General features: G+C 41.2%; 1 protein-coding gene across 4 annotated transcripts in view; it reads right to left on the bottom strand.

Moving 5' to 3' along the window:
* NTPCR (nucleoside-triphosphatase, cancer-related) overlaps window positions 1-15,055 on the bottom strand; it is a 36,851-nt gene extending 21,796 nt beyond the window's left edge. For 2 of the 4 annotated variants that reach the window (XM_081570383.1, XM_081570385.1), the window contains exons 1-3: window positions 14,873-15,055; window positions 9,069-9,231; window positions 8,361-8,457 (exon numbers count right to left, since the gene is read on the bottom strand). In XM_081570383.1, the coding sequence (XP_081426509.1) occupies window positions 8,361-8,457; window positions 9,069-9,231; window positions 14,873-14,906 (294 nt within the window). In that variant the 5' untranslated portion in view covers window positions 14,907-15,055. Of the gene's footprint in view, window positions 1-8,356; window positions 8,458-9,068; window positions 9,232-14,575 lie in introns of all 4 variants that reach the window. The other 2 variants (XM_081570384.1, XM_081570382.1) reach the window with 2 other exon arrangements.
* Window positions 15,056-15,111: the final 56 nt, after the last annotated feature.

The following is a 15,111-nucleotide window of genomic DNA, read 5'->3' as shown; positions in this document are numbered from 1 at the left end:
GAGAAATGACTTATTAACAGATGGTTTTGAAAAACCGGCTAAGTATTTGGAAGAAAATCAATTGAGAGTCTCATTGACTATTACATTCCAGATAAATCCAGATGGATTTTAAAAATGTTTTTAAAAGAAGCACAAAAAAGAAACATATAGATACAATTTTATTTATTGTCTGTAATAGGGACAGACTTTTACAATGTTAAAAAAAGAAATAAAGAAAAAGGAAATCACCAAAGTGACAAACTGATAAATGGAATTAATAAAATTTTTTTAAAAGTTATTTACCTTACAAAAGATCTCTTTAAGTTAAAAGGAAAAAAAAAATGGGAAAATGAATGAACAACTTAGATGTTTAAAAATACAACTGAAAAAATTTTAACCTCATTAGTACCTTAAAAATGCAAATTAAAGCAAAGCAACATGTTTATCAAAAGTAAGTACAATGCTCAGTGTTGACAGAAGCACATCAAAACAAACATGCCTGCACACAGCAGGGGGTGCAAAGTGACCCATGTCACACAGGCAACCACACCCTGGAAATCCACGCCCTCCACCCAGTGCTCCACATTATTCCACCTATAGGTCCCTACAGGGAAACAACCATGGCTGGATAAAGACTGAGGTACAAAGAGGGAGTCTTGCAAAGTTACTTGCAACAGTGATAAATAACCTCAATGTCTGACACTGAGGGAGTAACAGTTATATCAAAGATGAAAATCCATACCCCAATATATTATGCAATCAATAAAGTACAAATTTTTTCTTTATGGCCATGCTACATGGCTTATAGGATCTTAGTTCCACAACCACAACCAAACTCATGCCCCCTACAGGGGAAGCACTGAGTCCTAACCACTGGACCACCAGGGAAATCCCAAAGTATCACGGTTTTGAAGACTATATGCTAGACCAGCCCCGTGTCACTCAATAATATTAAATGAAAAAGCTCACATCAATAAAACTATATTTGGCATTTTCCCCAATTTTGGATGACTATTAAAAAAAAAAACAGGTATAGAAAAAGAGCAGAAAATATGCTAAGAATGGTTAACTCAGTGATAAGACTGAGTTGTCCATATTTGCTTATCTTATACTTTTTACACATTTTCTACCTTAAGTATATGGAAATTTAATACTCAAGAAAATAGTAAATGATGTCAAATAAGGGAAGATGTAGCTATGGAATGAAAAAAAAACAGCAATAGTAACCTCTACAAGGGACTTTCTAAAAGCCTTACTGCGTCTAGCATGTTTACAGTCTGCTCCCTATTTCATTCCCATGTATGCCCAGGATGGTGACCGCCTGAGGAAAAGCCTGAGCAAGACCTCACAGCAGGCTGGCCTCCCCCTCTAGGCCTCTCCCTGGCCTCAAGCAGCTGTTTTTCAGCTCACATATACATTCTTACTTCCCAACCCACAAGAACAGCCCTGCTGATCTAATCAAAAAATAATTTGTCTTATGTTTTTCACAGTATTTAAAAATAAAAAAACTCAAGATATTTTTCAACCATAGTGAAATTTCTTATGCAGAGGAGGCACTTAAGAGGTATTTCTTAACTTATTGTCAGAATTAGTGTTTTCATACATCCCGGGCAACTGGATGTATGGAAACTGTCTATCTGTTATAGACTCTCACCTGCCCGGAGATATAACCCTCCTAGACTTCAGACAATACTACAAAGCTACGGTAATAAAACCAGCATGGTACTGGCACAAAAATAGACATATGGATCAACAGAACAGACTAGACAGCCCCAAAATAAACCTACACACTTAGGGCTAATGTATCTCCAACAGTGGAGGCAGGAATGTACTGGGAAACTGATGAAGGGAAAAAGACACGCTCTGCAGCAAGTGCTGTTGGGAAAGCTGGACAGCTGCATGAAAATCAATGAAGTTAGAAGATATCCTCTCACTCAAAACGGCTTAGAGACTTAAAAAATATAAAACAAGACACCATAAAACTCATAGAAGACAACACAGGCAAAACATTCTGACATAAACTGTCCAATGTTTTCTTAGATCCCAAGCCAGTAGAAATAAAAACAAAAATAAACAAATGGGACCTAATCAAATGTACAAGCTTTTCCACAGCAAAGAAAACCATATGCAAAATGAAAAAACCTACAGAATGAGAAGAACGTATTTGCAAACAATGCAACCAACAAGGGCTTAATTTCCAAAATATACAAACAACTCATACAATTCAGTAACAACAAAAAAACAAACAACCCAATCAAAAAACAGGCAGAAGACCTAAATAGACATTTCTCCAAAGAAGACATAAAGATGGCCAATAGGCACAGGAAAAGATGCTCAACATCATTAATTATTAGAGCAATGCAAATTAAAACTACAATGAAGCACAACCTCACACTGGTCAGAATAGCCAACATTAAAAAAATCTACAAATAGTAATTGCTGGAGAGGATGTGGAGAAAAGGGAACCCTATTCCACTGTTGGTGGGAATGCAAGTTCGTGCAGCCACAATGGAAAACAGTATGGAGGTTCCTCAGAAAACTAACAACAGAGTTGCCATATGATCCAGCAATTCTACTCCTGGGGATATATCCAAAGAAGACTCTAATTCAAAAAGATACATGCACCCCTTACATTCATAGCAGTACATTCACAGTAGCCAAGACATGGAAATAACCAAGAAGTCCATTGACAGAAGACTGGATAAAGAAGATATTATACACACAAGTGCGGGCGTGTGCGTGCGCGCAATGGAATACAAGTCAGCCATGAAAAAGAATGAAATAATGCCATCTGCAGCAATATGGATGCCACTAGAGATTATCATACTAAGTGCAGTAAGTCAAAAACAGAAAGAAAAATATCATATGATATAACTTATACATGGAATCTATATGGCACAGGGGCTTCCCTGGTGGCTCAGTGGTTGGGAATCCACCTGCCAATGCAGGGGACACAGGTTCAATCCTTAGTCCAGGAACTGGGATCTCACATGCAGCCTGCATGCTGCAACTACTGAAGCCCTCGCACTCTACAGCCTGTGCTCCGAACAACAGGAGGCACCACAGTGAGAAGCCCATGCACCTCAACTAGAGAGTGGCCCCCACTTGCCACAACTAGAGAAAGCCCTTGTGAAGCAATGGGGAGCCTGTGTGCCACAATGAAGGCACAGCACAACCAAAAGAATACACAAATAAATCATAAAATAAAATAAAAATTAAATAAGCTATAGCACAAATGAACTTATCTAGAAAACAGAAACAGATTCACAGCACAGAGAACAAACTCTTGGTTGCCAAGGGAGAAGAGGGGGGAGGGATGGACTGGGAGTTTGGGGATAGTGTCAGTTGCTCAGCTGCGTCTGACTGTTTGTGACCCCATGGACTGTAGCCCACCAAGCTCCTCTGTTCATGGAGTTCTTCAGGCAAGAATACTGAGGTGAGTAGCCATTCCCTTCTCCAGGGGATCTTTCCAACCCAGGGATCGAACCTGGGTCTCCTGCATTGCAGGCAGATTCTTTACCAGAGCCACCAGGGAAGCCCCTGGGGGTTAGAAGAGATAAACTACTATATATTGACTGGATAAACAACAAGGTTTTATTGTATAGCACAGAGAACTATATTCAATATCCTGGGATAAACTATAATAGAAAATAATATAAAAAAGAATGTATATACGTATATAACAGTCATTTTGCTATACAGCAGAGATTAACACTGTAAATCAACTACATGTCAATATAAAAATTTTAAAAATAGGCTCTGACCTGCCTAAATGTGCTTTCTAAAACTTTCAGTTTACTTTAGTTTCCAATGACCAATTGGAATTGGTCATTGCAATTGCCAATAATAAAACTTGTCTCTCTCTAATCTCCTATTTTTGTTGCCCAGTTACTTTAAAAATTTGTTTCTTTTCTTTCTTTTTTCAGTATAAAGGCAAAACACTAATTCCTTTCCCTTTCTTCATTCCAATGAAATACATGAGATGGGAGAAAAATTTCTGTTTCAGAAAAGAAACTGATGACCTTGACCTGCAGCCTTGGAATTTTTCCTACCTAGAATGTGAAAGTCTGGGTTTGGTAATCAAACTATAAAATACTGGAGGAATCTGGTTTTTTTCCTCTTTTAATAAAAAAAAAGGGATAGCGATTCTAGCTCTTATTCTGGTCAGTACACAATTTCTTATATAATCCTGCAGCTAGACATCAAGCCCATATGTACACACTGCTCTCCAAGGATTGTCTGCTCTAAGCAAGGCGCATAAAAATCAATTCCTTGTATCGATCCAGTACCCAAAGCCAGAGTCATCATCTGGAATTTTATTTGAAGTATTTCACTTGCTTCTCTAACATTTAAGTGGAGAGGTACGTACTGGATGGGAAAATAACTAGAGATAAAAATACCATGTTTCCTGACTGCTTCCACACAATACAACAGGCACCAGAGTCCCCAGCAGAGGGAATGAGAGAAAGTTCCAAGAGAAAGAAATTAGGGAAAAAAGGTAAAGGGAACAGGCAGGGAGGAACAAAGCCAAGGGGCAGGTGGGGTTAGACGAGCAGCAGCTGCTACCAAAACACAGTGCAAGACCCCGAGGGCCCTCAGAGTCAGAAGCTACCCTTTGCAGGCACACCCAACATTTCCAGCAGCCCTGAGCACTTACCAAAGCCTGTCTATTTCAGCTGAGCCCCAAGTATCAAAAAAAAAAAAGAGCAGAGAAGCCAAGATATGAGGAGCCCGCAAGGCTGGCATGTGGAGGGCAGGCGGAGCCGTGTGCAGGAGGATGGGGAGGAGGACGGACTGCGGGAAGGCCAGACAGCACAGGCCAAGGCCACGGGGAGGGGCCCGGACTCGACTGCTGGTACAGTGGAGATGCCAGAGAGCTTATAAGGAACTGCCTCTCGAGACAGGTCCATATCATTCGATTTTCACAAAAGTATATCAAAGTTGTAAGTCGATAATAGATGATATAAAACCCACATTCCTTAATACGGTCCACAAAACCCTCACATGGCATGACTCCACCCACCTCACCAAGTGTCCCTCCTTCTCCACCTGCTCCTGCCCAGGGCCTCGAGGCCTCGGTGTCTCTGCTCCTGTCACCCACAACACTCTTCCCAGACCTCCACAAAACACCCCAATATTCTCTCCCAGAAGGGAGGGTGCCCATCCCACCTTTCCATTTCTTCCAAATGCCACCACCCCAGAGCTCTCTCCTGGTCACCAGATCTAAAGTCAGCTCCTCTCATCTCTCTCACAGCACTCCATTTTTTTCTCTTGGCAGCATTTATGACAATTATCCATTTATTTGCTTAATATCTACATTTCCCACTAGAATGAGAGTTTTGAGAAAGTAGAAAACATGTTTTGTTCATGACTATATATCAAGGATTTGATAAATATTTGATGAATGAATGCAAAAAACAAGTAATATACAATCTACAAAGCCAAAAGTTGGTTCTTTGAAAAGATCAACTAAATTGACAAACCTTTAGTTATTAAGTCCAAAAAGAGACAACTTAAACAGTTAAAATGCATGAAAGAAGGGAAAATATAAAAGATTTTGCAAAGTAAAAAGGATTATAGGGGAATATATGAACAACTGTATGCCAAATTAAGTAACTTACTATCTAACGACATGGACAAATAAATTACTAACAGACACAAATTACCACAACTAATTCAGCATGAAATAAAAAAAACCAGCAGATGTATAACAAGTAAAGAAATTGAATTCATAATTAGAAAGCTTCCCATGAAGAAAAACCTAGGCCCACATGGCTTCACTGGTGAATTCCAACAAACATTCCAAGAAAAATTAACACCAATTCTTCACAAACTCACCGAACTGAGCTTCTGGCTGAGGCAATTACGAAAGAAAAAATAAAACGCATCCAAAGCAAATAGGAAGAAGTAAAATTTTCCCCATTTGCAGATGATATCATTTTGTAAATAGAAAATTCTAAGAAATTCACTAAAGACCTATTAGAACTATTAGTCTGTCTAGGTTGCAGGATACATTAGTAATGAACATTCTAAAAATAAAATTGGGAAACTTTTATGAAAAGGTATAAATTTTTTAAAAAGAAGTATAAGACCTGTATGCTGGAAACCTCAGAACAATGTGACTGAACAAAATTAAAGACAGTCTAAGTAAACAGAAAGATAAGTCATGTTCATGGATCAAAAGATTCAATATTGTTAAGATGGCAATGGGGCTTCCCTCATAGCTCAGTCGGTAAAGAATCTGCCTGCAATGCATCAGACCCAGGGTTGGGAAGATCCCCTGGAGAAGGAAATGGCAACCCACTCCAGTATTCTTGCCTGGAGAACCCTACAGTCAGAGGAGCCTGGCAGGCTACAGTCCATGGGATCACAAGAATCGGACATGCCTTAGTGACTAAACCACCACCAAGATGGCAATACTCCCCAAACTGATTTACAAATTCAATACAACCTCTATCAACATCCTAGCTTCAGTAATCAAACACTGTCATTCTGATATAAGAACAGATGGAACTGACATGAGGATAAACTGAAGAGAATTGAAAACAGAATTGAACTGATTTGTAAAAGAATGTCAATATAATTAAATGGAGAAAGAAGAGTCTTTTCAACAAATAGTTCTGAAACAACTGGATATTTACATGCAAAAGAATGACTTTTAATCCATACCTTACGCCACACACAAAAACCAATTCAAAGTAGACCACAGACCTAAATGCATTAGTAAAGCTATAAAATTCTTGGAAGAACACATGGAAATAAATCTCCATCAAACGGCATCAGGCAAAGCCTTCTTTGGTAAAACTCCAAAAGCACAAACAACATAAGAAAAATAGATGAACTAGAATTTTCAAAAACAAAAACATTTGTGTCATCACATCTAGAAAGTAAAGACAACGACAGAGTAGATAAATACAGACGTCCCTTGGTATCCAAGGGAGACCAGTTCCAGGGCCCTCCCACACACACCAAATCCAAGGATGCTCAAATCCTCATATGAAATGACACAGCAGTTTGTCTTCCACAACCACAGATGTGGAATGCATAAAGAGTCAACCGTATACCAGCAAATCAGTTATCTGAAAACAGACTGGTATCCAGAATTCACACAGAAATCTTACAACTCAGGAATAAAAAGACAACTGAAGCAATTAAAAAATGGGCCAAAGAAAAAGACATTTCTCCAAAAAAAATATACAAATGGCCAATAAGTACGTGACAAGATGCTCAACATCAGAGAACAACAGGGAAGCGCATATCAAAACCACAGTGTGATACTGCATCACACCTACTAGATTGTACATAATTAGAAAGAGACAGTTATTAGCAAGGCTCTGGAGAAACTGAAAACTTCATTCATTGCAGGTGGGAATGTAAAACAGCACTGCTGGTTTGGAAAACACTACTGATTTCTCAAAAAGTTATATATATAATTATTACCTCATGACCCTGCATTTCCACTTGTAGATATATACCCAAGAGAACTAAAACAGATATCTACATCAAAACTTGTACATAAATGTTCAGAGCAGCATCATTCATAATAGCCAAAAAGTATAAACATATCCAAATGCTCATTAGCTGAAGAATAGATAAATTATTTGTGGTTTATCTATACAATGCAATATTACATAGCCATAAAAGGAACAAAGTACTGATATATGCTGTGATATGGATAAACCCTGTAATTATTATGCTAAATAAAATAAGCTAGTCACAAAAGACCACATACTATATTATTTCCTTCTCAGAAAATATTCAGAATAGCCAAATCCGCAGACAAAAAAGTAGGATAATGGTTGCATAGAACAGCAGAGACATAGGAATGGAGATTGCTTATAGGAATGGGGTTTCTTTTGGGGATGACAAAAATGTTCAAAAATTGGGCTATGATAGTTGATTGCACAATCCAATAAGTATATGAGAAAAAACTGAACTGTACACTTTAAATGGGTGAAGTGTACAGTATGTGAATTATATCTCAAAACGTGCTCAGTTGCTCAGTTACGTCCAATTCTTTGTGACCCCAGTCCATGGGATTCTCCAGGCAAGAATACTGGAGTGGGTTGCCATTGCCTTCTCCGTAAGATATAAACAAGGGGAAGATCAGAGGAAAGACTTATCTTTGAGGACTGTGGAAGATTGGCATCAAAGCCCACCCAGTATAAAGTCTTTTACATGTACTGAATTTCTGTGACAAGGAATTTACTTGTAGTTCAGAGTGACAGTAAATTACGTGAGCTCAATCACTTGAAGATTTTTAAGCTGTAAAACACAAAACTGACCTCTCCGTAGAGCAAAAGCCACTCTGTTCCCAGGGCCAGCAATTCCCACAAGGTACTAAGAACAGCCAGGCTTCAGAAGCAGAAAGACACACTCACATTCCTCAAGACCGGGAGCGCCAGCTGCTCCAGGGACGTCAGATCCACCACGTACTGCCCTACACGGCACTCACGCTTTCCAGGCAGAGGCTCTGACCTGAAAAAGATAGTACATCCCTCATTGAGAGACCCCTGTATTGATTTCTGATTTTTAGCTGCTCCACTGAGCCTCTGGTCTTCTCCATGTACTAAATCATCCTTAAAAATCACCTATACAGAGAGCGGCAGTGAGCAAAGCTGATCTTAGTCCTCATTCTCTCCTGAGAACAGGGCTAACACTGGCGCGCACACCACCACCCACGGCCTGGCAGTTACCTCCAAGGGGCTGGCATATCACCTATCTTAGAAGAATGATAGGAGAATCAGGGCCACAAGGTGCCAAGTGAGAAGAGCTTACTATTTAGTGGAATAAGTTTGCACTGAAATATGGTACTTTCAACTTTGGTTTTCATATGATGACTTCAACCTCTGTTTTCTCTGATGCCAAGAAATCCATAAAGGCTCAAGATTCTTTAAGACAGAAGGGATCACCTGGCTCAGCCCTGGACCCCAGGAGAATAAAACACCACAGAGGGACCAGTGGTTAAGATTCTGCTCTTCCAGTGCAGGGGGTGTAGGTTTGATCTCTTAGTCGGGGAACTAAGACCCTGCATGCCGTGAGGCATGGTCAAAAAACGAAAAAACACTTCAGAAATGAAGCTGCAGTACCCAATTCTGGATAAAGGTCCCCGGATGCCAGACAACGTGACAACATCAAACCCTATTCTTCTTCCTCCCTGTCTGACTTCTTCTGTATAAAACCCATCCACAGGTACGCCAGAGGACTTTAAAACTTCAGTGGCTTTCTGGATCAGGGTTGTTTTTCCAACTCCTAGAGGGAAAAAAAAAAAATCCCATCAGGAACCACTGCCTTGTTAGAGCATAGCAACCAGGAGAGAAATGGGCTGCAAATGGCTTTTATGAATATTAACTTCATTTAACTTTGATTGCTCCAGGTGTTAAAACTTTTTAATTTCAAGTAGAAAACAAGCATAATAAAAATGTGAACGGTATACTGAAGTTTATTTTTAAATTTTGAAACATTATTAGTTTTGTCACATACATAATCGGAGAACCAATTGAGTGGTTTTCTGATGATAATTTCACGTGCAATTTGTATCCTACAAGACAAGCTTTTGTTTTCTCCTAGGTTTACTCTCCTTGAGGGAGCAAATTTTCCACCTAGAAAGTAAAGCTGGTCAAGCTTCAAGCAAAGGCTGGATGCTTTAAGTTAAGACTTCAAGACACTCTGATTCTACGTTTAACAGTGGGAACACCCCTTCATTTCTCCTTGGACTTACAATGTATGGCTCCCCAAAATGGGACTCTTAGATACCTCCAACACTACTGGAAATGGCAATTTTTCAGCTTTTTCCAGAAAAGCAATCCCATTAGGTTGGCCATGCCTTCCATCACCTCCTCAGTTCAGTTCAGTTCAGCCGCTCAGTCATGTCCGACTCTTTGCGACTCCATGGACTGCAGCACGCCAGGCTTCCCTGTCCATCACCAACTCCCGGAGCCTACTCAAACTCATGTCCATTGAGCTGGTGATACTATCCAACCATCTCATCCTCTGTCATCCCCTTCTCCTCCACCTTCAATCTTTCCCAGGATCAGGGTCTTTTCCAATGAGTCAGTTCTTTGCATCAGGTGGCCAAAGTATTGGAGTTTCAGCTTCAGCATTAGTCCTTCCAATGAATATTCAGGACTGATTTCCTTTAGGATTGACTGCTTTGATCTCCAACACCTCCTCGAGTATTCCTAAGTATTCCTTTGACTTGCCCCCAACCTCTTCCCAGATTATAACCTGTGCACCTCCACCTACTCATCCTACCCACCCAGGACCCCTTCCTTTCCTCCCAGCCTGGCCCATGGACTACTCTGATTAACCCTTGGGTGCTTACAAGTTAAACACTATTTAATACTACTACTCACTGACACTGTGAAGCCAGGCCCTGGTCTCGCAGGCCTCACAGGCATTTTCTTGCTTAATTCTTTACAATCATCCTCTGAAGAAGTTGCCACCCTTGTCCCTATCTTATAGAAGAAGAAACTGAAGCACAGAGAGGATAGGCAACTTATCCATGGTTAGACAACTGAGAGAGACCATACAGTTTAACAGGGGCCTTCATCTGCCACCATGATTTTGTTTATTTCATATGAACCTCGTTCTCATATAGATTAAAGTCAGTGGCATCATGATTACCCCCAAATGGGAAACCAAGTCTGCAACACAGCTATTATGAGACACAAAAGGGTTGCAAGTCATATTATTCCTATGGCTACCCATGCAGAGTCATCAGGGTTCCCTAAGAAGCTTTTGAAGCTTACTTGAAATAAAATATGATGTTATTCTCATTTAGTTCATTCTTCCTCCAAATTTCACACTAACAATGGTGTCCGGCCTTTTGAAACATGAATAGCAGCCCACGCTCATGGCACTAGGAAAGAACTAGGAGGGAATGTAACCCCACCTCTATCCCTTAGTAACTGCTGCTTTAGGGGAGTCACGAAAGAATCCGCTTAACACAGGCAAGTGGCCTCTGTTGATGTGTAAGTTGGGACTTCTCTGAAACAACTTACTGTTGATTCATAAGGGATTGTTAAATTATGGTATCATGGGTATAATGACATAAACCCACAGGAATCTCATGCACCATTAAAGAGAACACTGTTTACCTATGAAAAGAGTTTACTGCTTACCATGGAAAACAGACCACAACGTATGAAAATAATGTATGGAGAAAAAGCAGGTTAAGAAATAGCAGAAATACACACTAGTATTCCATTACTTTTTTTTTTTTTTTTTTTTGAAAGACCACAAATAACAAATGTTGGCAAAGATGTGGAGAAAAGGGAACCTCGTACGCTGTTATATGTAAACCAGTGCAGCCACTATGGAGAACAGATTAGAGGTTCCTCAGAAAACTAAAAACAGAACTATTATATGATCCAGCAATGCCACCCCTGGGTATATATTCAAAGAAAACGAAAACACTATTTTGAAAGATAAATGTACCCCCAAATGTTCATAGCAGCATTATTTACAAGATATGGGAGCAACCTAAGTTTCCATCAACAGATGAATAGACAAAGATATGGTATACAATACAATGAAATACTATTCAATTATAAAAAAAGAATGAAATTTTGCCATCTGCAATATCATGGATGGGCCTGGAGGGTATTATGCTCAGTGAAATAATTCAGGCACACAAAGACAAATACTGTGTCGTATCACTTATATATGGAATCTAAAAAATAGAACTAGTTCTATATAATAAAAATGAAACAGACTCACAGACAGAGAGAACAAACTAGGGGTTACCAGTGGGGAGAGGGAAGGGGTATGATGGGGAGATTAAGAGGCACAAACTACTATGTATAAAACAAATGAGCTACAAGGATATATTGTACAGCACAGGGAAATACAGCCAATATTTTATAATGCCTACAAACGGAATTTTGAAAAACTGAATCACTGTTACATACGTGAAACTTACAGAATACTGTAAATCAACTATATCTCAATTAAAAAAAAGTGAAGTATGTAGGTGTCTCCAGAAGAAAATGTCGAGAAGAAGAGAAAGATTTATAGTATTTGTTTCTGTATGTTGTAAATCCAAAGGACTTTCAATTTCTTCTTTATAACTTTCTAGATTTTTTTTTTTTTCGGTCTTACAGTGAGTATTACTCTTAATTTAAGAAAAAAACAAAGCTATTTATATTATGCAAAAGACGAAATGGAACAGCTGTAATAAAAGGGGATATCATGGGTCTGATCTGTTAGAGAGAACATTTAAACCAAGAGGAGGCATTTGGTTCTAGTCCCTTTTTTCCTCTTCAGCTCCAGAAATTTTTCAGCTAATTTTCCATCTGTTAATTTAACTACCCTAGTGCTATCTACACTGGCTAAGAAGTGACCTGTAGGAAGGAGACCCCAAAATCAAAGGCCCACACCACATTCAGAAAGAACAGGTTGGAAAGGCCCGAATTATTTTGGTTCTGGTTCTCCTATACAGTGGACCGAGAAATAAAGACTCACGTTTAATATGGGAAGCAACACCGGAAGATAACACACTGGTGGGGAGGTGATTGCATTATCAAACAAGTTATCAGTGGGTAGTTTAATCCCACTGAGAAATCCTAGGAGACAGCTTTGGATTCAGAGTTCCCTTGTGTAATGAGTGAGGAAGGAGTTCACCCACCAACTTCCAACTGTCAGGAGTCAAGGCTGCTTCAGGGGGCAGGAATTCCCTGCCCTTCAGGCCTGCCCTGTGTGCAGGCAGAGGTGGGCTCCAGGGGTCAGAGAAAGCCCTCCAGGATAGGTCACAGGCTGCACAGCTGGAAGTTGGGGAAAAAAATGCTAAGTGCGAAGGACACATGATTGGGGCCCTGAAAGTGTATACAACGAGTATCTTTGAGAAGATACTTGATGTCTGAACATGTAGTGATTCAGACAGCAGGCCGAGTTTGGGATTGGGTTGGTGATAGAAAGATACTAAGTCAATGAAAAAACATTAGAAAACTCCAAAGGGGGAAAAATGTTGTGCATAAAGGGAAAATACATTATAGATACTCTTGGCTTCACGGCTCTTCTGTGGTTTACTTCTACAGTCAAAATACCATCAACACTGACCACTGAGCTAATAAAAATTATAGTATAACTGCTTTGGGAAAACTGGGAGGAAGAGAAGGTTAGTGGGTTTAAGGCCAGGCTTAAGAAAGCTATGCTGTAGCACTGAGTCTTTCAATCATGTGTATGCATATAAAACCTTTATAAAGAAGGAGATAGAAGAACCAGTATTGGCCTGGCCAGCCTCCGTCCTCGCCCACCTCCAGGACTCAGGCAGGTACAATCCTAAAAATAAGCCACCTCTGTTATGAAACACATAGATGTCTTGGGGCCAGGCTGCTGAGAAAACTTTCAAATAAAGTTTCAAACAAAGGACTGACAAATCAACTTTTAGAAGACATTCCTTTACAATATTAAGGAGTACCTCTGGATATTAGAAATTTCTCAAAACATCCTCCTCCTCACCACTCCCCCATTGCCTGATAAAAATAAAATTCCAGAATCTGCAACATTAAGTTAGCCTTTGGTCCTAAAAGCTAAAGATACTCACTTAAAAAAAATGAAACAGAATTTCAGGCCTGGGGTTACAATGGTTGATATCTGAATCCACAGCTAACTTGAAACTGCAAAGAAGCTAAAGAATCACTTTCTGCACTCAAAGCCCATCTTTTTTGTTGCTGTTCTCTCTTAATCTATTTGATGCTGTCTTAATTTATCTGATGCTGCCACAACCTTCCTGCCTCTTCTTTTAGTAATGCCTTATCTATGTGCAGCATGTTGGCTAAAAAGGTCTCTATCTGTTCCACCAGTCTCTCATTTAAATGTACACTGCTGCTGCTGCTGCTGCTAAGTCGCTTCAGTCGTGTCCGACTCTGTGCGACCCCACAGACGGCAGCCCACCAGGCTCCCCCGTCCCTGGGATTCTCCAGGCAAGAATACTGGAGTGGGTTGCCATTTCCTTCTCCAGTGCATGAAAGGGAAAAGTGAAAGTAAAGTCGCTCAGTAGTGTCCGACTCTTAGCGACCCCATGGACTGTAGCCTACCAGGCTCCTCCGTCCATGGGATTTTCCAGGCAAGAGAACTGGAGTGGGGTGCCACTACCTCCTTTCAAAGATGAGACCTTCACAGCCTAAGATTGGAGGGATTTGCATTAGAAGGGACAGGTACCAAGGCAAGGTCTGGGTGGGGGTGTCCAGTAGGTACTAAGGCTCTCAACCTGCGACCTCACTCATGCAGGAAATTGTGGGGGTAGGGGGGCGGTCAGTGAGGGTGGATAGGGAACACGGTTGCACTATCCTGCAACTGGAATTCCACTTTTTCATGATAAATGCAGGCGCGTGGGATTATCGACAGAAATCAGACACCTTCAGTGGTGGCAGAGAGCCTGAAATATGGCCTGTGCACATCACAACTTCAAAGTGTTAGTCGCTCAGTCCCGTCCGACTCTTTGCAACCCCACAGACTATAGCCCACCAGGCTCCTCCGTCCATGGGATCCTCCAGGCAAAAACAGTGGAATGGATTGCCATGCCTTCCTCCAGGGTATCTTCCCCACCCAGGGATCGAACCCGGGTCTCCCACATTGCAGGCGAATTCTTTACCGTCCGAGCTACCAGAGGTAATAATACTACTGCCGTTGATCCTCCTTAACACCTTAATACGCAAGCCCAGGTGCCACGCCATCACAAGCTAGTCTCGCTCTCCTGAAGTTGGCTTCATTTCTTTACTTTATAGACTCAATCACATTTTTCGGGAAAGGATACGCAGGCTTCTGACCACCAAGCCTGTAACTTAACATCCGGCATTTTAGAGGCGGAGAGCACCGGCTGCCGCAACCCCACGCGCCCCCCACGCCCGCCCCTCGGCCTCGTGGAGGGTGCAGACACGGGCAGGATTACCTGGGGGCCCAGTCAGGAACACATGCCGGGCCATACTGGTAGGCTCGGGTGGGGGTCCCGGCCCGGGTAGGGGTGGGGGTCGAAGCCGCCGAGCGAGGAAGGGGATAGAGGTCGCGACCCAGGGTCCGCCCCCCGGCGCCGCAGTCCCCACCTCCGCCGTCCCCACCTCCGCCAGCCGGAAGGAAAGCCCATAAAGCCGCGCATGCGCCCTCCGCGCTCAGCAGCCGGTCTGCGCTTGC

Source organism: Giraffa tippelskirchi, chromosome 2, assembly GCF_054371585.1.
Source record: "Giraffa tippelskirchi isolate mGirTip1 chromosome 2, T2T-mGirTip1v1.2.pri, whole genome shotgun sequence".
Taxonomy (NCBI): domain Eukaryota; kingdom Metazoa; phylum Chordata; class Mammalia; order Artiodactyla; family Giraffidae; genus Giraffa; species Giraffa tippelskirchi.
This window is presented reverse-complemented; position numbering and strand designations above follow the sequence as displayed.